We start from the raw sequence: 23,124 nt of genomic DNA, 5'->3' as shown, positions 1-23,124 counted from the left end.
TGATCATGTCAGTTATTATTGCTCCATCTGCCATTTTTCGCTATTGTCCTTGCTTGCTTACCTAGCCTGATGATTCGGTTGTGCACAGATCCAGACATTAATACTGGCTGCCCTTGTGTAATGCCTTTCATAATGTTGGGAACATGGGCTGGCATATGCAAATATTGGGGGCGTACACCCCGCCTGTTACATAACAGTCGGTGTTATGTTGAGATTCGCCTGTTCTTCGGAGGTCTTTTAAACAAATGAGATTTATATAAGAAGGAGGAAACAATGGAGCTTGAGACTCACTGTATGTCATTTCCATGTACTGAACTCTTGTTATTTTACTATGCCGAGGTAAATTAAATTTTTAATTTGATGGCACCTTCAATAGTGAAAATTGGACCCTAAACTAAACTGTGACCATTTTTAACAGTTTTTAAGACAACAACATATTGGACATTTTATTGTTTTTGGTGGAGTTTGGAAATACACTTAAGATTTCACAATTAATCGGTCAGTAACCACCAGGATGCATGTGTTTCCATTGGAGAGAGGGAAGACCAGTGATGAAGTACACTCGTAGATGTGACCATGGTTGGTTAGGAATGGGCAGCGGATGGAGCTTGCCAGATAGAATATGGCGAGGGCTCTTTAGGATAGCGCAGTCTGGACATCCCTGTATGAACCTTCTCACATCCCTGGCCATGTTGGCCTCCAGAAACGATTTTTTAGCAGCAAGAGGGTTCCATTGGCCCCTGAGTGGCCAGTGCCCAGAGATGAGTGAGTTCAATGGATGAGTGAAGTGCGTTGGGTTCTGGTGTCATATTGCAAACCTGGAGGACAGCACGGCGGAGTGATGGTTGAGACATAGAAGGAGGGAATGGAGTTGGTAGACCATTGGATGGGTCTCATAATAATTTCTTTGGGTAAGATAGGTTCAGGAACGTCACAGGCAACAGCTTTGACATTCTTGGGACCAGGATGATAAGAGATTGTGAAATTAATGATAATTTTTTTAAGGAATCTTTTAAGTCTTTCTGGGAAGTCTACAAAACAACGAAGGGTTCTTTTTATTTATTGCAGCAGTGCTAGGATTTTGGCAAGGTCCAGATAAGGCAGTTTAATCAACAGTATACTCACAGCTAGGGATGCACCAATACTAGTATCAGTATCGGGCCCGATACATTGCAGTAAGAAGGGAAATGAGGGAGAAATTGTTTTAAGAGAGAGAGTGAGGGATATGATGAACATAATTCCTAGCAATGCACTTCAAAGACCTGAACGAACCATGAATCATTAATTTAAATACACCAGTTCAGTTTTAATCTGGGGTACTTGCTTTAGTCAACTTTAAATGTGAATTTCCCTCGTCGGCGTGCAGAGAAGGGTTTTCCAAGTCGATGATTTGTCTTTTCAGGTCCAGATGGTAGTTAGGTAAAAACCAATCACATTTAAGCTTGCAGAAAAATGAAAGGAAGTCTCTTTGTCGCTGGAGTTAAAGTTGAAATGGCAAAAGTCATTGGTTGAACTTTGCAGAAAAACTTATAACACGAGACTTTCAGCAGAAAAGAAAATTAAGTAAAAGAAAAGAAAAGAAATGTGAGTGAAGATTGGATGGCTTGAATTAGCTGCTTGTCTGTTCTTCTTGTTACTCCATGGCTCTTGGTTATTGTCTTTGTCTTGGTTCTCTTGTCTTAACTTTTCCTTGCGATATGACTATTTAAACTTAGTTGTTTGTCACACCTCAGAGGAGTTTTGGCCAATCAGATATCGTCCTGTTTCAAAAGGGCTTTTTCCCTACCCCCAATAAAACATAGGTTTTACTTCCCGTCTCTGCTTTAGCAGAGTGCCATTTTAACATTATTTCTATTAAATGAAATATGGAACATTTTAAACAGATTTCATTCAAGTCAGGATTTAGAAAAGAGAAAAAGAATTAAATCATGTCCAAATAAGGCATACTTTCAGTCAGTCATTCAAGAGTTATCACATTTACATGGATTGTGGGTGTTCTAAAGCAAAACTGGTTACAGGTAGTACTTGTGGACACGATTTAAAATGTATGCAGTTAAAATATGTTGACCATTCGGTTTGTCATTTCTCCTGCTGTCAGGAGGAATGGGGTTATAAAAGTAATTAACGTTGGTTTTCTCTGTAGACGAGCTGGAGTCAGAACCTCGATTCTGAATTAGAATTATGTTTTGAAAGAATCATCTGAATGATTCATTTGTCTGGTTCGTCCATGGTTCCCACACTGTCAATTGTTGAATTTGGTTTTAGGACAAGCTAAATTGGCTATGTATATTAGCGGGAAAAACAAGATTGAACAAAAGTCTAGTGGTGATGTTATTGTGTACTTTTTATCTTTGATTAAATCAAGAGTGTTGATTGATTTTCAGTTTTATAAAACAATGAAAGATCTTCCCTCTTTTGAGCAAATATGGTGCAAGTCATGGTGCTTTGTGTGCAGTACGTAAAGGTGATTTGTTTTTTTTTCTTTAGAATTCTAAGATGCTTCATCATTTTTTTCTTTTCTAATGTGAAATTTGTTGAGTGTATGTTTTTTTACCTTGATGTAAAGGGTTATAAAATATGTAATATTTTCTTCTTTTTTTTTTTATTTTTATTTTTTTTTAAACAATTTAGATTTATAACTATTTACAACAAAACCCAAGATCCGCCCACATTCATGAGATACAGAGACAAGAGGGGGAGGGAAAAAAAAAAAGGAGAAAGAGGGGAATCATTGTTCATTGTTTAGAGGCATAACCAATATCTCTCAAGATTTCAAGAGAAAATATGTAATATTTTCAAAATCAAAAATCTCTCTCTCTCTGCTAATCTAGGTTAAGATGCTGTTATATGACAGATGAAGGTTGTTCTGCTCTGACTTCAGCTCTGAAATCAAATCCATCACACCTGAGAGAACTGGACCTGAGTGGGAATAAACTAGGAGACTCTGGAGTGAAAAACCTCAGTGATCTACTGATGAACCAACAATTCAATCTGGAGAAACTACAGTTAGTATCATTATACTGTACAGCAGTTACAGTTTGTTTATAGTTTACTGATTAGCTTAAGACAACTGGACTCAAGTCACATTGTTTTATAGTGCTGCACTTTCTGGGTTTTTCCCTACTGGTCACACAGTGTTTTTAATGTAGTTGGTAATTGTTTAATTTTGCACATTTGACACAATTTACTGATTGTGTACAAGCAGTAATCTGCTTTTATAAATGAATAAAGAAGGGATACATCAAATAGTTAAGAAACAGTATTTTCCAGCAAACAGAACTAGTGGCCTTTACGAGAAAGAAGTATACTTCAAGATCATTTTATCAAGTATACTTAAGTAATGTTTAAGTATGTTTTTAAGTATACTATATGTATTAAGTATACTAATATCAATGTACTAGTAATAAACTTGTATGTGTACTATTTTAATACCACTTGGGACTAAATTGGTGCAATTGAAGTATACATTTAGGTGTACTAAATTTAAGTGTAACAGTAGTTAAGTACACAACTAGTTCACAGCTGTTTCTCATTTGTACTGCATCAACACTACAAGTGAATATGTAAGTAACGTACTGTAGAGTAAGTAGAGTACTGTTATAAAATTAGTAGTACGTTTTTAGTATATGAAAGAACACTTAGAAATATACTCTCAGTAAACTACTAGTTTATTGCAAGTGCTACTTTAAATAAACATATATTAAACTTATAGTTTACTTTTTATATGTTATTTTTGCACTTTAAGTATACTTTTTATTTACGTGAATCAAAAGTTATCCACTTCCTATACTATGTTCCTATTTAGGTATTGTTTTTTATACTTGAAATACCTTTAACTGTATTTTAACTTCCATTTTAAAAACATTTCATTCTAGCCTCATGACCCCTTTTTTCAGTAATTAAATTTTGGCGAGTTTCATTTAAAAAAAAATGGAAACACTTTAATCAAAAAGCTGAGAAAATTGGTTGTCAACAAACATCGTCAAACAAAACCGCGTTTGTTCCGTTAGTAGAATAGGAAAGGTGGAGGACATACAGCATAAGCATTTTGAAGAATGATGAAGTGCGTTCAAGGTGATATTTTGTGTTTATAAAGCATATACATTTGTATTTATTTTGAAAATAACGGATTATCACTTCATTTTTATCACCATTGTATTTATTGCATTTTTAAAGCATTATTTTTTATATAAAGGTATTTATAAAGGTAAAAGAAATGCACTGGAAAAATCCATTTGAGAGGGCAAATATTGTCCCTTAATGGAAAAGGTGTAACTGCAGTCTAAGTGGAAAAGAGAGGGTGCACAGAAGGATGTTAAATCCCTCAGGGGGGTAAAAAGTTGAGAACCAATGAAAAAGGATATGTAGAATTGCACAAGTGCTGCTGCTAAGAGTGTAATGTCAATACAGCCTGTTACCTTGATTCAAATTTTTCATAAACTTAAATGAATTGGTCTAAAGAGAAAAATTATAGTGGCTATTTTGTCTAAAGACTACATATAAAATAGCTATCAAAATTAATGTTGTTAACTATAGCTTGACTAAAAGTAATGACTAAAACTTGACAAAAATGCAATGACTTTTCATTGACTAAATCTAGACTAAAATATGAAAGACAAAAATGACTAAAATGTGACTCTAAGGAGCATTTTTTGTCTGAAGATAAAGACTAAATCAAAAATGGCTGCCAAAATTAACACTGTTTGCTACAATGTAAAGTATTGAGTGTACAGCTTGTATAACAGTGTAAATTTGCTGTCCCCTCAGACTCAACACACAGTCATTAATGTCTAAACCGCTGGCCACAAAAGTGAGTACACCCCTAAGTGAAAATGTCCAAATTGGGCCCAAAGTGTCAATATTTTGTGTGGCCACCATTATTTTCCAACGCTGCAGGGCATGGAGTTCACCAGAGCTTCACAGGTTGCCACTGGAGTCCTCTCCCATTCCTCCATGATGACATCATGGAGCTGGTGGATGTTAGAGACCTTGCACTCCTCCACCTTCCGTTTGAAGATTGCCTCACAGATGCTCAATAGTGTTTAGGTCTGGGGACATGCTTGGCCAGTCCATCACCTTTACCCTCAGCTTCTTTAGCAAGCCAGTGGTCATCTTGGAGGTGTTTTTGGGGTCGTTATCATGTTGAAATACTGCCCTGTGGCCCAGTCTCCGAAGGGAGGGGATCATGCTCTGATTCAGTATGTCACAGTACATGTTGGCATTCATGGTTCCCTCAATGAACTGTAGCTCCCCAGTGCCGGTAGCAGTCATGCAGCCCCAGACCATGACACTCCCACCACCATGCTTGACTGTAGGCAAGACAAACTTGTCTTTGTACTCCTCACTTGGTTGCTGCCACACACGCTTGACACTATCTGAACCAAATAAGTTTATCTTGGTCTCATCAGACCACAGGACATGGTTCCAGTAATCCAGGTCCTTAGTCTGCTTGTCTTCAGCAAACTGTTTGCGGGCTTTCTAGTGCATCATCTTTAGAAGAGGCTTCCTTCTGGGACGACAGCCATGCAGAACAATTTGATGCAGTGTGCGGCATATGGTCTGAGCGCTGACAGGCTGACCCCGTGCACTCAACTTCTTGGGTCGACCATGGCGAGGCCTGCTCTGAGTGGAACCTGTCCTGTTAAACCGCTGTATGGTCTTGGCCACCGTGCTGCAGCTCAGTTTCAGGGTCTTGGCAATCTTCTTATAGCCTACGCAATCTTTATGTAGAGCAACAATTCTTTTTTTCAGATCCTCAGAGAGTTCTTTGCCATGAGGTGCCATGTTGAACTTCCAGTGACCGGTATGAGAGAGTGAGAGCGATAACACCAAATTTAACACACCTGGTACCCATTCACACCTGAGACCTTGTAACACTCACGAGTCACATGACACCAGGGAGAGAAAATGGCTAATTGGGCCCAGTTTGGACATTTTCACTTAGGGATGTACTCACTTTTGTGGCCAGCAGTTTAGACATTAATGGGTGTGTGTGTTGAGTTATTTTGAGGGGACAGCAAATTTACACTGTTAAACAAGCTGTACACTCACTACGCAAACATTGTAGCAAAGTGTCATTTCTTCAGTGTTGTCACATGAAAAGGTATAATAAAATATTTACAAAAATGTGAGGGGTGTACTCACTTCTGTGAGATACTGTATGTTGATGATAATGCAAGGGAGAAAGAGAGAGTTTATGGATAATATTTTAATGCACGCTTGCACTGTGTTTTATTAAGCTCTTACAGTAATTTTTCTAGAGTGAAAACAGACGCTTCATATTTTGTGTGAAGTACAATAAACGTTATAAAACTCATATGTAAAGTCGAATGGGGTCTGGTACAATAGGCTTGAACTAATATAGTGGATAAAAACAAGAAGACAATATAAGTTATAACCTTAATTAAACTAAACTACTGTATACTTGTTCTGTCTCCATGCAGCATATATTCGCAGTTTCAGACATTATGGTGTGTCCTGACTGAATCCTGACAGCAGCTCATTTGCATTTAAAAGGCACACACTGAAATGGCGCGTTTCTGCTCAACCTCAAAAAGTGGCAATTTTAACATGCTATAAAAAATTATCTATGGGGTATTTTGAGCTAAAACTTCACATACACACTCTGGGGACGTCAGAGACTTATTTTACATCAACATAATAGGTCCCCTTTAAATCAATATTTTTAAACACTTTTAGTACTTTTATACTAAACTTTTTTAAATATACTTTTAAGTATTTCTCAATCAAAAGTCCTGTTATATATCCCATGTCTCCTGAAGTCCAATTCCCATGATCCTCCTGTTCTCCACACCTGCACTCACTTCCCTCGTCTTCTCCCCATCATCACTCATCATCATCACCTGGACTTCCTCGTTTGCACTCCCTATATATATATGGACTCACTCCCTTCACTCCTTGTCTCTTCTAAATGTTATTTACATGTGTGTATATGCTTCTGCTCCGCGATCTTCATTAAAATACCCTTTTTGTGGATATCCTTGTACGCATCATCTCTACTGCATACTACACACGTATAGGCCAAATATACTTAGACTTTTCTGTTAGTACAAGTCAAGTATATTTAAGTGCAATTGTAAATATTTCTCAGAAGTACATAAAGTATATTTCTGAGAAGTATATAAAAAGTACACAAAGTATACTTATTTTTTATTTTAAAAGTATACTACTAACACACTTGAATAAATGGTAACACTTTACAATAAGGTTCATTAATTAACTACATTAGTTAACATGAACTAATAATGAACTGCACTTATACAGCATTTATTGATCTTTGTTCATGTTAATTTCAGCATTTACTAATACATTGTTAAAATCGTGTTAACATTAGTTAATGCACTGTGAACTAACATGAACAAACAATGAACAACTGTATTTTCATTCAACTAAATTCATCAAAGGTTAGTAAATACAGGAACAAATGTATTGCTCAAGGTTAGTTCATGTTAGGTAGTACATTAATGTTTAACTAATGAAGCTTATTGTAAAGTGTTACTGAATAAACTTATTTTTCGTAAAGGGGACTGGGTTTCAAAATGGACTATTGTAAACTATATGCCTGCTGTAGCTCTTCAATAAGATGATCATCATAGATCCAAGTCATTTTCTTTTCTCTTTCTGTCTTCAGTCTGAGCGGATGCAGTATAACAGAGAAACAGTGTCCCATCCTGATTTCAGCTCTGAAATCAAACTCATCACATCTGAGAGAGCTGAACCTAAGTGGAAATAAAATAAAAAACATAGGAGTGAAGCACTTATGTGACGTACTGGAGGATTCACACTGTAAAATGGAGAGATTGAGGTCAGTAACATTCACATACAAGAAAGAAAAAGTGTTTTGATATTGAACGAAGCAGAATAAAGAGTTTATTTTTTAATTTCTGCTAATGTAGGTTAAGTGACTGTTGTATGCCAGAAGAAGGTTGTTCTGCTCTGACTTCAGTTCTGAAATCAAACCCATCACACCTGAGAGAGCTGGACCTGAGTGGGAATAAACTAGGAGACTCTGGAGTGAAAAACCTCAGTGATCTACTGATGAACCCACAATTCAATCTGGAGAAACTAGAGTTAGTATCATTATACTGTACAGCAGTTACAGTGTGTTTAAAGTTTACTGTTTAGTTTAAGACAACTGGACTCAAGTCACATAATTTATAGCTTTGCACTTTCTGGTGTTTCTCCTTCTGAAGAAAGATTCAGAAATACTATTAGTTAACAGCTTGTTGTGTGTGTATTTAGAGGTTGTAAACTACACTTTAAAATTACTTAAAATAAAATAAATTGATTCATGTGTAACACTCCGACTAGAGCGTACACTAAATTGAGGGAACCGCTCGTTCCTCAGGAAAAAATATGGAAAAAAGACAAACAAAAATTTGTTTCAATCACCCAAGTGTATTATACAATTTAGAAAAATCCACGACCCCCCAATACAACCAGAAAAAATGTTAAAAAAAAGGTGTGTATGTGAAAGTGAAAGTCCAACTGTAGTATGTATGATATTGAATCAGTCTCACCGGAAAATGTCCATGAATGAATGAATGAATGTCCGAGAGCAGATCCAATGTGATCACCAAACTGTTAAAATCCTCACTGGTAAGTAGTCCAAAGTCCCATTCCACAATCCACAATCGGTTGACAGTCGGGAGCGAGCACAAAACGCTGCAGACACCGGTAACCCGGCTACCTTTATACTGTGTTACACCAAACGCGAATAGAGTGTCAAATTCGTGTCTACCGCGTCTAGTTTGCCGCTTGAACATTTTGAATGCATTCGCGCGTCTAGAGCGAAATAGACGCGCATAAAAAACAAGCGTTTGAAGCGAAATTGACGTGCGTCCGAGGCGAAATCCGCTTCTTGTGGGAGGGGCAAGTGCTAGGCGGTTGTCTGTTTGCAAGATGGCTGATGTTGATCGTGCGTTCATCGAGAGAGCTACCGCTTTGTATTCGCGGGTCGATAAACGCGTACGTGACTCAAAAGTGAAATGTGTATTTACAACTTACCAGGTTGCCCAATCTCCTCACCGACACTCTTCCAAGCGAGGTCCTTTTTATTCCTGTCTCTATAGAAGTATGAACTTGTGTCATAAATCTCCGGGTGACTGCTCACTGATAATCGTTCCTCCATTTTGAATGAGTGACTCCGGGCGGGCCTGCCACCACAGCAGCAAGCAGGCTCCTGATTGGTTAACGCGGCGCGAATTTACGCCAAAGTTCAAATTTTTCAACTCGGGCGTCAGACGCGAATTCGCGTCAAACGCGTAAATGCACAAAAAGCACCATTCTGTAACAAACACGCCAGGTTCCAGCACCGTCCAATCACAGCGCACACCTTCCCCTGAGTACTGATCACCGTCACCTGCACCTCATCAGCGCACTCATCACCAGCACTATTTAAGACACACTCACACTCAGCCACATTGTCCGGTCTCGTTTGCATCAAAGGACTTACCTGTATGCTTACCTCAAGGACTCTTCTGACTACTTACCTGTTCTCCGGGTTTCCTAAGCTCCTTCCTACGATTCTCGTCTGGTGTGAAGTGTTGTCTGAAGTCATCAGCTCCATTCAGCAAGTATCATTCTCCATTGTCACTCTGCAACTACAAAGGACTGTGTCATTCTCCATATCACTCGTACATCACCAAAGTGCATCTGCTACTCACATGTCTGCATCATATACTCTGCTTGTGTCCAATAAACAAACCTGTTTTATCTATCTTCTGTCTCCTGCCTGGTCCTATCGTAACACATTTGCGCGAAATGCTCAATTAGACGCGAACTAGACGCGCAAATGAGGCGAATTCGCGTCTTCCGCGCCGCGCTAAACGGCTCATTCGCGCCGCGAGACCTCCAGACGCACGTAAACGCGTCTTTACATTGACTTAACATTGAAATCATTCGCACCAGACGCTCTATTTGCGTTTGGTGTGAACACAGCATTAAAGTTCCGTGTTATGATCACGTGATGTGTGGCGGCGCGAAATCTCGCGAGAGTTTGTTCATATGGGATCTCACAGGGTGGCAATTAAAATAAATGATCAACCATGCATTCGTGTTAATCATACATAACTATAAATATCACCCCTTATGTGGCATTGCTACATAAATTCCCCAACCCCCCCCCCCCCCCGCCGTCGGCATCGGAGGAGGCGACCATACCATTTATGTAGCAATGCCACATAAGGGGTGATATTTATAGTATTGTCAACCGATTGTGGAATACTTACCGAACTGTTTATTTTTGGAGTTTACTGCCGCCTCGCTTGTGGAGTTTTGTCTGTGTGTTTTTTTGGGACTTTGGACTACTTACCAATGAGGATTTTAACAGTTTGGTGATCACGTTGGATCTGCTCTCGGACATTCATTCATTCATTCATGGACATTTTCCGGTGAGACTGATTCAATATCATACATACTACAGTTGGACTTTCACTTTCGCATACACACCTTTTTTTAACATTTTTTCTGGTTGTATTGGGGGTCATGAATTTTTCTAAATTGTATAATACACTTGGGTGATTGAAACAAATTTTTGTCTGTCTTTTTTCCATATTTTTTCCTGAGGAACGAGCGGTTCCCTCAATTTAGTGTACGCTCTAGTCGGAGTGTTACACATGTACAAGATTTTCTCACACTGAAAATGTAAAATCTGTCCATTTATATGTATACTTTTTCTATTGTTTCTATATTGATCCTACATATTAATCTACAGTAATAAATTAACTTATTTGTGGAGTGAGGATGGATCCAGACTTGGATTGTAACTAGTATCCTCAAATGCTCCTGTCTTGGTTTGTTCATATCATGAAGTTTCCATGATTTTGCTGGTGTGTTAGTGACTGTATTACATTTATAAATGATTCATGTAGCTCACACATGAACGGAACATGGATTTGAGTCATTTTCTATTTCTGTTTTCAGACTGAAGAGATGTGGTAATACAAAGAAACAGTGTCTCATCCTGACTTTAGCTCTGAAATCAAACTCATCACACCTGAGAGAGCTGGACCTTAGTGTAAACATAATAGGAAAAGGAGTGAAGCACTTATGTGACATACTGAAGGATTCACAGTGTAAACTGGAAAGATTGAGGTCAGTAACATTCACATACAAAAATCAAAATGCTCAAAATCACACTTTATACTCAATATCTCATGCAGAGCCTGAGTTCACATTATATTTGTTTCTTCACCTTAATAGTATGGGATCTGGTGAAATGAAGATGATCTCACTTCCTCTGTCTATTTTATTTACTTATGACGATGACGTGACTTTACATAATAATTATTATAGAAACATTCTATTTATTATAGAATTATAATTATTATAGAAAATAGTTATTTTTCTTCTCTCTCTCCATCTCTCTCTCTTTCTCTCTCTCTGCTAATGTAGGTTAAGCTTCTGTCATATGCCAGAAGAAGGTTGTTCTGCTCTGACTTCAGCTCTGAAATCAAACCCATCACACCTGAGAGAGCTGGACCTGAGCAAGAATAAACTAGGAGACTCTGGAGTGAAAAACCTCAGTGATCTACTGATGAACCCACAATTCAATCTGGAGAAACTAGAGTTAGTATAATTATACTGTACAGCAGTTACAGTGTGATTAAAGTTTACTGTTAAGTTTAAAGGGAACATAACACACAGGTTTTGCTAATCTCATGTTAATCTTGTGTACCTATAGAGTAGTAGTGCATCCTTCATATCTCTGAAGAATCTTTAGTTTTATCAGATTTATAAAAGGCAGATACACTAACGATTTTTTCGTAAAGCTAAGCTCCTGGAGGCGTGCCATGGGCAGAGCTAAAGAGTCATGAGCACATGCAGCTTTTGCGTAGTGATCATCTGCATGCTTTCGATGGTCAGCTAAACAAATGCATTTAAACGCACTCAAGTTTTACTCAACACCTGCGGCTCTGACTCATAACCAGGATCGTTTATCACTGTAACCATTTCATTTTTCAGTTTCAAATGATCTGTAAATCCAGCGTCGAACTGGGCCTTGTTTATGAAACCATAAGCGCCGATCCTGATGGCTTGAGCAGCCGCGGAAAAACACGAGATATTCTCCATTCATTTTAACCAATAAAAATGTGATTGCAACTTTTAGACACAACTTCATCCCAGCAGACACACACACAAAAAAAAAAAGTTAACCAGTGGATGCATTCACACAGGCAGCAGGTGCAGCGCGTGAGCATCAAGCAGGAGCGTCACGTAAGCAGCAGTGAAGGGGGGGTTTCGGCTCTGAGTCTTTTTTTGCTGCGCTGCTGACACTCAATTAAAGTGAAAGCACTTTTGATGGACAAAATAATTATAATTTCACATAAAAAGTGTTCAAAATGCACAGAATAAGTCATTTTCTCTTTCTGTTTTCAGTCTAAATGTTTGCAGTATTACAGAGAAACAGTGTGTCATCCTGTTTTTAGCTCTGAAATCAAACCCATCACACCTGAAAGAGCTGGACCTGAGCAGGAATCAAATAAAAAACACAGGAGTGAAGCACTTATGTGACGTACTGAAGGATTCAGAGTGTAAACTGGAGAGATTGAGGTCAGTAACATTCACATACAAGAATCAAAATGCTCAAAATCACTTTAACAGTTTAAACTAAAACACTTTATACTCATTATCTCAATAAAGAGCCTGAGTTGACATTATATTTGTGTACAGTTCTTCACTTTAATGGTTTGTGATCTGGTGAAATGAAGATGATGATCTCTTCCTTTGTCTGTTTTATTTACTTATGAAGATGACGTGACTTTACAGAATAAAGAGTTCTTCTCTTATTGTCTACACTCTCTCTCTCTCTCTCTCTCTCTCTCTGAGCGGAATTTGAGTGAGTGGATGTGAGATTGGGAACGTGGTTTGGCGTGAGTGTTTTTCTCTTTTTCTTTTACGAGTTTTGTTTATTTTTAGTGGTATAGTTTAAAGGTGGTAAAGAGGTTCTTTTTGTCGACTGAGTTTTTGAAATGAGCGCATGGGTAAGAACAACCCCCCTCCTTCACAACTCATTTAGAGGGAACGCCTCCCAAAACTCGTGCACGAGTGTCGGAATACGAGTGTTTACCACCGGCATTCGCTGTGTTATTAAGCCGGGCACACATTTAATGACTAGCTAAAACATTCTGACTGTGCTCAACATACAGCGATTGTTTCCTGCTCCTGAAGCAGATTTATATACTTTCACATGGAATTTGAACACCGACTGTAATCGCAGACTGAAAGCAACTGGCTCTGACTGGACACGTTTGAGCGCGATCAGTCATAAGTATCAATTTACATTCATAATCGGCCTTACAATCGTTAAGTGTGTGCGCGACTTAAAGCCGTGGATTCATTATGTCGGACTCACCGCAGGTAACTCATAATGTGCAGTTGTTACTCCTGTCTCCTGACAAAAACATTGCATGCAGCGCCTGTGGAGTGTGGAAAGTTACTGGAGCGCACAGCCACGCGTCTCTCACAAGGAACGTCATGGCAGTGATTGACAAGCCAGAGGGCCAGTCTGATGTTTGATTGGCTGATGTTTTTAAGGCCCTACCTTGTGCACAGATGATGTATATTAATATTATTACTTTCTGTGCACCTAATAAATAGTCTTTTATCAGTTAGTAAAGACAGTTTCAAGTAATATTGCAAAAATGTATAAAACAAAACATCCTCTTTAGCAACTTTAAGTGGTTTAGTTGTTGGTGGCACTGGCTGTGCCGGTTCATGGAGTTGGAAGCATGGTTCTGGAAATGCTCACACACCGACATGCTTTTAAACTTTGTCCAACTATTGACTGTTCTGTAGAAGATTGCACTTTGGCAGTTGGAGGGATGGTTGAATACATTAGCATTACATATGCATCTAGAATAAACAATGGAGTTGTGATTTTTGTGTATATGTTTGATAAAGTTGCAACAATTGTTGAATGAGGTGTAACAATCAGAGATGTCGGATTATTACACGTTTGTTAATCCGGCAAAAGAGATCAAGTCCCTCCATTAACTAGTAATGAAATGTTAGAGAGGGAACTTTCGTGGCATGGACAGCTAATGTCGCTGATTAGATTGATTTCTCTTGGCTGTAAATCTCCACAATTGAGACATGTTGTTTCATTCAGAAGGCAAGTTTTTATGATTCTAAAGAACATGAAGAAATGATTCTCAAGAACAAAACAGACTGAGATAAATGATTTTCAGGGACACAATTGGAATGAATTAAATGATTCCCAGGGACAAAAACAAAATGAATTGCGTATTTCAAGCGTATTAAGACCTTTATGCCATCTATGGTGTTAGGGTCTAGGCCGACATGAGAGCATTTAAGATTTATAGGCTTTTGGGTACATTTTTCTCCATCTCAATGTTGAGAAAACAAAAGAACTGGGTTTTAATGCACCTAGTCTCAGTCAGATCTCCATTCATGGCAACATGACAGAACAGGTTGAGAAATTCAAATATCTTGGACTCACCCTGGATAACAAGCTCACTTTTGACCATCACATAACAGACATTCAGAAACGCTCACAACAACGTCTGCATGTTCTACGAAAACTCAGTTCCCCTTTACATTGCCCCTCATCTTCTGTTACTACTGTACACGAGCATTATTCAGCCCATTCTGCTATACTGCTCCACTAGTTTTTATACCATGCTGTCAGTCACCAACAAAAACAAACTGAATAAAATAACATACATAGCTTCAAAAATAATACATGCTCCTACACCCAACATCTCAGAACTCAATGACAGAGCAATAGCCCGCCTTGCCCAAACCATAATAAGAGACCCAGAGCACCCTCTCAACTACCACTTTGCTCTCCTGCCCTCCGGGCGCAGGTACAGGACCCCGACATGGAGAAGGGCTCGTTTCAAAAAGAGCTTTGTACCATCTGCAATTTCAATTCTTAACAGGCTACAAAGCTGAACATCTACCTTTTTGTGCTTTTGTGTTGTTGTTTTTGTGTACATATGTTTTTTTTTTTTTGGGCCAGTTATGTGTACTGTATGACAGTCTGTGAAAACAAATTTCCCGTTACGGGACAATAAAACTATCTATCTATCTATCTATCTATTTGGAAATGGCCATTTTCTTAAAGGGGTGGTTCAATGCGATTTCACTTTTTTAACTTTTGTTAGTGTGTAATGTTGCTGCATAAACAGTATCTGCAAAGTTACAGAACTAAAAGTTCGATGCAAATGGAGATATTGTAAAGTTATGGCAGTTTAATGCCTACAAAAACGACTGGTTTGGACTACAACAAGCTTCTTCCCGGGTTGGTGACATCATAAACCCTGCAAAACATGCCCCCGGGAACACGAAGCAAAGTGGGCGAGGCCATGTCATGCAGCATAATGGAAGCGTAAGAGTTGTCTACACCGGACGTGAGCGGCGCAACACATCAAAAGATAATAGAATCCATTATAATCTGTGGTATTTTCACACTGGATGTGGCGTGGAAGACAGCTTCCAGAATCTACACGAGTTCAATGCTGGATTTGCACAAAGACTTATACTTCATTTTTGGGTGAATTAACCCTTTAATTTTATTTTGGGAAGAGCAAAGATGGCTGTGTATATGAGCAGATGAAATAAGGTGGAATGATCTGCAGATGATGATGCTGTTTTTGTATTTGTCAAAATGTTGAAAGCTCATTTAAAAATAGATTTTAATTACAATTTGATGAATGATCTAGAACATTTTTCTAATATATGTGGTCAAAAGATGTGCTCTGCTCTGTTGTAGAGAACAATTTAATTTTCAAGAGTGTGTTGATTTAATGTGATGTTACTTATTTGATGTTTTTTAAATGTTTTAATAAAGTATTTGTAAAATCTCAAAAAAAAAAAATCTCTCTCCCTCTCCCCTAATGTAGGTTAAGCTGCTGTTATATGCCAGAAGAAGGTTGTTCTGCTCTGACTTGCGCTCTGAAATCAAACCCATCACACCTGAGAGAGCTGGACCTGAGCAAGAATGAACTAGGAGACTCTGGAGTGAAAAACCTCAGTGATCTACTGATGAACCCACAATTCAATCTGGAGAAACTAGAGTTAGTATCATTATACTGTACAGCAGTTACAGTGTGTTTAAAGTTTACTGTTTAGTTTAAGACAACTGGACTCAAGTCACATCATTTATAGCTTTGCACTTTCTGGTGTTTCTCCATCTGAAGAAAGATTCAGAAATACTATTAGTTAACAGCTTGTTGTGTGTATCAATAGAAAGAGAAAAGAAAGTTTTGAAGCATTTGAAACTTTGTAGCTATAAAATAGTTTCATGGTGAAATCTGACAAATCTTTGCTTTGAAACAAGACAAAAGTGAGGACAGACTAAAAACAGTGTAACAAATGACAGTAGATTATTCTATAGTTACATACTGGACTAATGGTGCTTTTCACTAAATCTTAATTTATTAAGCAAAATGTGTGTTTGGAGGTTGTAAACTACACTTTAATTGTGATTCACAATTTTCTTCCATTGAAAATGTGAAATCTGTCCATTTATATTAAGTTTCCATGATTTTGCTGGTGTGTTAGTGACTGTATGGCATTTATTAATGATTCATTTAACTCACACATGAACTGAACATGGATTTGAGTCATTTTCTCTTTGTGTTTTTAGTCTGAATAAATGCAATATTACAGAGGAACAGTGTGTCATCCTGACTTCAGCTCTGAAATCAAACTCATCACACCTGAGAGAGCTGGACCTGAGCAGGAATATAATAGGAAACAGAGGAGTGAAGCACTTATGTGTCATACTGATGGATATACACTGTAAACTGGAGAGATTGAGGTCAGTAACATTCACATAAAAGAATCAAAATGCTCAAAATCACTTTAACAGTTTAAACTAAAACACTTTATACTCAATATCTCATGAAGAGCCTGAGATCACATTATATTTATTTACATTTATTCATTTGGCAGATGCTTTTATCCAAAGCAACTTACAAGTAAGGAATACACAAGCGAGTCGTCATGACGAGGCAAATAGACACAAGAAGTGTTTAGGCAGTGCTCAGAGTATCATAAACTACAATAGAGAAGGATTAGAGGAAGTGAAAGGATAGGAATTTAAAAAAAAATTTAGGATGAGGTTAAGTGCTCACGAAAGAGATGAGTTTTCAGCTGTCTTTTGAATATTGCCAGGGATTCAGCATTCCGGATGAAGGCAGGAAGATCATTCCACCAGCAAGAGACAGTGAATGAGAATGTCCTGGAGAGTGATTTCATTCCTCTCTTTGATGGTACCATGAGCCTCCTTTAATGAGCACAGGTTTCTGGTAGGAGTGTAGACTCGTAAGAGTGAGTGGAAGTAGATGGGTGCTGAGCCTGTGGTAGATCTGTAAGCAAGCACCAACGACTTGAATTTGATGCGAGCAGCAAGTGGTAGCCAGTGCAGAGAGATGAAGAAAGGCGTGACGTGGGATCTTTTGGGCTTCTTATTTGTAGAGGCTTGATTGTGCATGATGACAGTCCAGCCAGAAGAGCATTGCAATAATCAAGCCTAAAAATGACCAGGGCCTGGACAAGAAGTTGTGTTGCATGTTCTTTTAGAAAGGGTTGATTGTCAGAAATGAGAAGCCCTGTGCTCCCACCCCTCACAGACTGGCGAGGGGTATGAGAGAAAGTGAAGTTGTTAGAGAGAGCAGCGGGAGTTCCTCTGGATGAATCCAGGTCTTCGTCAAGCCCAAGATATCGAGAGTAAAATTAGTAGCAAAGGCTGGAATGAAGTCAGCTTTGTTAACTGCTGACTGACAATTCCATAGACCCACAGAAACAGAGGGAGTAGTATTAGTAGATAGGACGCAGGTTAACAAACTCTGCAAACACAGCTGATATTCTAAATACCAATGTGTACAATTAAAATACAAATTAGAGTCAAGGTAGAAAATAGAATAAAGCACATAATCTAAATTAATCCTTCCTAGCAGCAAATAATAAACTAAGCAACTGACCCAAAACAGATATTAAGCAAGACACTTACACGCTCTTGCCGTCTCCACTGCCAGCTCACTACTCCTTTGTGTAAAATTATTTGCATCAGATTCTTCACCTTAATGATTTGTTTGTAAGATAATCTCTCTTCCTCTGTTTGTGTCTTTCTAGTCTACAGGAATGTGGCATTACAGATGTTTCTTCTTTAACTCAGTCTTTGACTGACTCAAAAGCACTGCAGTTTTTAAAAGAGCTTGATCTGAGTTTCAATAAGCTAGGAGACTCAAAGCAGTGGCTCAGTGACGTGCTACAAGACTCAAACTGTGACCTGAGGTAAGGAAACATCACTGTGATATTAAAGATCTTCATTCACCTCTAATATGTGAACAAACCTTTCAGATATTTGTGAAAGAAAATTATCATTAAGCTTGTAAATGGTTTGTGTGAGAACAAATTATGAAGCTTTATACAACAAGTCTACATATATATATATATATATATATATATGGACGGCTGTAATATGAGGCTGGACGGCTGTGAGCTGAAGCTGAACACCACTGATTTTAGCAGTATATTATATACTGCTAAAATCAGTGGTGTTCAGCTTCAGCTCACAGCCGTCCAGCCTCACATGCAAACATGTTTAAACTAGAGGACAAACGGCTTTAACTAGTGGAAACTTAACTCAAAATAACATCTGCATTTGCTCGCTGTGGTTTATTCCATACGCCGTACACTCATTAGCATGTGTTTGTCCTTTACAGTGACTTAATAGGAGTCACAGGTCCTTCTGCAGACACACTAACACAAACAGCAAACATAAGAACGTCAATCATTAAATGTAGTGTATTTAAACATAAATACTGTTTCAGAAATATCACTGCAAGATCATGTACAGTCAGTAATTTATTATAGTGATTAATCTTAGTAATTCATCTAATATAACTTCTTTTTATATATATATATATATATATATATATATATATATATATATAGTAATTTTAGTAATATATAGTAATAATATAAAGTAATTGATTGTTTTAACACTGATTGTTTTCTATTCTGCTTCCTCCTTATAGAGTGGACATCAGTTCAAATTATTTTTAAATATGTGAAATGGACATGAGAGTGACCATCAGGTGATCCACAGTAGAATCTCACTCAGATGAGACTGTCAGCAGAAATCTTCAACCTCTTCAGTATCAGGCCTACAAATATAATGTTTGAATTTAACACATTCATAATGATTCAAATGTTTCTAATCATAAATGTGATTGTATAAATGTATCAAGTATAAATGTATTAAATGATATAAAGTCTACAATGTGAAATTTGCATGTTAAAAAGTTTTTTAAAAAACAGGGTTTCTTCAAAAGGTTTCATCAAATCTAATGTAATGCCTTTTTAATGCCAGTTTTTTACATTTTTAATGCCATATATATATATATATATATATATATATATATATATATATATATATATATATATATATATATATATGAGTGTGTGTGTGTGTGTGTGTGTGTGTATATGTATATGTATGTATATATGTATGTTAAAAATCGATAGATGACATCATTTGTCATTACGTTGCATTCACATTCTGCCAAGTGTCAGCCCTTTAGATTTGTTTGCTTCTCTGCTGCTACTCTTTGTGCTCACATAATGTATTTTAATGCAATCAAAATCCCAATAAAACTATTTAATCTATTTCTTTTTCTTTTTGTTGTCAGATAATATGAAATACTGAAACGCAGTCCATTGAAATGTTGAAATGTGAAAATGATTGTAAACTGCCAGTAGGTGGCAGCAAGTGACCATCTTAATAAGTGAGTCATTCATTCAAATGATTCGTTCAAACGGCTGATTCATTCAAGAATGAGGCAGTTGATTATGAATGGGTCACCGAATCATTGACTCTACCAATTCGTTCAAAACGCTGAATCACTCAAAAACATGGTTGACTGTTGCTGTGAGATGCGCTATGGTTCCGCTGTGATGTTTATTTGGAACTATTTTCGCTGCTGAAACAGAACAAAAACAGTCAATATTCCTTCTAAACAGTAATTGACTTAATATTAACTACTTGTTTAACTGTTGTATGAAATCAGTGTCACGTTGATAATAGTGATGGTATTCAGGAAGACAGCACTCTTGGTCGTGTGATGTTGCTTAACTGTATCATGTGTTATAAATATAAAAACTCCAAATTTTTATTTTTTACCGCAGTATTTCACAGTTTCTAATGTGTGCTGTGCTCATTTGTTTCGATTTCTCCTGTTATCGTCAGTCATTATACATTATATGACCTATTATCCACTATCGATCGCCACTTGCACTAAATGTAATAAATGAACAGAGAAGATGCAGATAGAGGTGCGCCTGTGGCAGGAAAGCAAGATCTCATGCTTGTGCGGCAGTACTGGAGAGTCTGCCTGGGCTGCGTTCCAGTTCGTTTTTTTATGACCTTCCCTCACTAACTTCCCTCAGTCTCGTTGACTCGGATGTACGTCATTACTTACGTTGCATGAGTACACACTACTGGCGGAACCTTTGCAATGGGCTGAATTGGAACGTCCTAAGCCCTTGATCACTTGGAATCCGCTATGGAGTTGATTTATTATTTAATTTTTTCCTCTTACAAAATTGTTTAATGCAGCATTCTATATGTATATATGTGAATTTTAAATATTAAAATATATATATATATATATATATATATATATATATATATATATATATATATATCATAGGGTTGTTTGTGGTGGGGTAAATTAAATGTGATATGCGGTGACGTTTCAATCGTGTTGCATTGTGGGTTAGGGAGCTGCCTGAAGAGTACCAATGAAGTAGACTCGCTCCCTCTATCAAAATCGAGGGAGCGAGGGTCTGTCCATATAAACTTCCCTCGTCCACTTCATGAAGTGGAACGCACTTAAAAATGGCGGCAGGGATTCCCCCGAGGGGAAGTGCTTAGGGAAGTTTGCTGGTGTGTGTCTAAAACTGGAGTGGAACACAGCCTTGGGCCATTGTCCAAAACAGTGTTACGCCAATTTTCCACCGGAGACAATTACCAAACTGGTTCTGTGTGTGCATCACACCAATGTTCATATTTTGCAACAGCAAATCAAAGTTATTAATTATGAAGGCTATATTCAAAATAAACCGGTAGTATTATTTTTCTTCAAAACTATCAACATAAAAAAAAATGCCTGTAGAAATAAAATTGAATGACTTTTAATGCCTTTTAAGGCCTTAATTTTCACAAAATCAATTTAATGACTTTTAATGCCCCGCGGAAACACAGAAAAACCTACATTCCCTTTCGAAAGGGAACTCGCTCTGCGTTGAAACCGGGTGTGCCTCATACGTCCTGAAAAGTGAAGCTGCGGGCTCTTTGATCGCCCCCTGGAGGCTGGATGCAGTACAGGTCATAAACCCCGCCCTCTCAATGCAGACGAATGAGATTTAAGTTATAAATTATGCTTCAAATAAAATTTTCCGAAAGATGGTTTTGGTCATTTAAGGTAGTTGGTATCACGCTGATTTATATTCAAATGTTCGTTTTTGTGATAAGTTTGATTTTAGCTAGCAATTTGATGCTATAGAAACGGGGCGTGTCGTCGTGATTCACAGTTGATTGACAGCTTGTCTGAGGGACTGTCGGGGCTTCGAGGGGAGATTGAAGATATATAACTAACTATTAATTTTCAATTTCTGTGTTATTTCACATCGACAAACGAAGTTGTTCAGCAGTAAACTGTACTAACCGACCTACAGGATCTGACGGATCACTGAACTTTTCTCGGTAACGTTAAATGTGGGCTTCATAAGCTAATTAATAAATGTTATTAGTTAAGATAACACACCTAATGTTAACCATAACAGGAAAAAAACAGGTGATTGTTATCTGGCAGTTACTAATTATTTTTATGGGTATATTAGCAGGATAAAACTAATGAAAGTCTACTCTAATAAATTATAGAGCACTGTCTACAGCAATCGATCTCCTGTAACGTTAGTTTAACCCTTTATTTAAAATGGCAGGACCGTTTCTGACATTTTAGAGTTGTTTCTAGTGATATTATATTGAGTTTATCTACTGAATTTGCTGTTTCAAAAATATTATTGCTCTAGAAACAGAATAGCCTATTATTTTATAGGTAGAATTTTAAATTGTGTATAATTTATATAGCCTATTTAAAATACATCAATGATGACGCAGTCGTCTGGGCGGAAGTTTGATGCCGCGACTCCGCCTCCGGGCTCCACTGACGATTCTTTCTGCGCATACCCAGGCTCCAAACTTTTTTTTGTTGACGTTTTTGCGTAACATGTCAGCGCCCATCGGCGTCCGTTTTGGCTTCAGTTCAATACAATGGAAGGAAGCGGCGTCGCGTCGTCCATCTTTTTTTACAGTCTATGGTTGAAACGCTATGGGGAACGTCACACGTGAGCTGATGTCTGAAAGCCAAGTATCAAAAAACTCCAATCATATTGGCCGGCGACAGCCTATGACGTCATATGGCACGACCCGGATGTATATAAGGAGCGCCTGGAGAAACAGTCAATATCTTTTCGTCTTTTGGGACTGTTCTGTCTGATCGTGATTGTATCGACTCCGGTAAGGGAATCTATATTATGCCTTACAAACGTTCAAGAGAGTGTGTTCATCCGTGTCCAAGGTTTTGACTCTTGATATACACATTTCTGGGTGTTTTCTGTCTGGGAGAGGAGTAAATATAGACAGTGTTTGAGGGCGCTGTCTGTGTGTTTTCTGTTATTTACTGTTAGCGTCTCCCTATCGGGACGCTCCGTTCTCGATAACTCTTGTTTAGAGTAGCTTCTCATCTTCTGTTTGCTAGAATAGTTAGCACTCGTCACTTCAGTTAGTATCCATGTTTAGGTCGGCCTTAATCGGCCGCCTGACATTGTTTGCTTGTGAGCTTTGCTTTCTTTCTCTTATCCATTAGATTTGGAGGTGAAGCCCAGGCTGTTACTAGGCGTGTGGCCCTTATGTAGGCCCGCAGCTTAGCGGCCAGGCTAGAGCTAGGTTAGGTGTGTTTTACTACCCTGTGCATGAAACTATCCCTTGTCAGGTTGTATAGTTCCTAGTTCTGGCCTCCTCCTGAGGGAGTTGTTAGGCCGTATGCATATTTTTTCCCTTGTTCA

The 23,124-nt window shown here is 37.9% G+C and overlaps 1 protein-coding gene across 3 annotated transcripts in view; it reads left to right on the top strand.

The window, feature by feature from the left end:
* LOC125246085 (NACHT, LRR and PYD domains-containing protein 12-like) overlaps nt 1–19,383 on the top strand; it is a 65,093-nt gene extending 45,710 nt beyond the window's left edge. Inside the window, exons 11-20 of one of the 3 annotated variants that reach the window (XM_048156929.1) lie at nt 2,832–3,005; nt 7,652–7,825; nt 7,917–8,090; nt 10,945–11,115; nt 11,416–11,589; nt 12,400–12,573; nt 15,888–16,061; nt 16,634–16,807; nt 18,124–18,285; nt 19,032–19,383. In XM_048156929.1, coding sequence (XP_048012886.1) covers nt 2,832–3,005; nt 7,652–7,825; nt 7,917–8,090; nt 10,945–11,115; nt 11,416–11,589; nt 12,400–12,573; nt 15,888–16,061; nt 16,634–16,807; nt 18,124–18,285; nt 19,032–19,059 — 1,579 coding nt within the window. In that variant the 3' untranslated portion in view covers nt 19,060–19,383. The remainder of the gene's footprint in view (nt 1–2,831; nt 3,006–7,651; nt 7,826–7,916; nt 8,091–10,944; nt 11,116–11,415; nt 11,590–12,399; nt 12,574–15,887; nt 16,062–16,633; nt 16,808–18,123; nt 18,286–19,031) is intronic. The other 2 variants (XM_048156930.1, XM_048156931.1) reach the window with 2 other exon arrangements.
* The last annotated feature ends 3,741 nt before the right edge of the window (nt 19,384–23,124 follow it).

The sequence above is a fragment of the Megalobrama amblycephala genome, linkage group LG14 (assembly GCF_018812025.1).
Source record: "Megalobrama amblycephala isolate DHTTF-2021 linkage group LG14, ASM1881202v1, whole genome shotgun sequence".
NCBI classification, from domain to species: Eukaryota; Metazoa; Chordata; class Actinopteri; order Cypriniformes; family Xenocyprididae; genus Megalobrama; species Megalobrama amblycephala.
The sequence above is the reverse complement of the archived record's forward strand: the minus strand, read 5'-3'. Positions and strand labels throughout refer to the sequence as shown.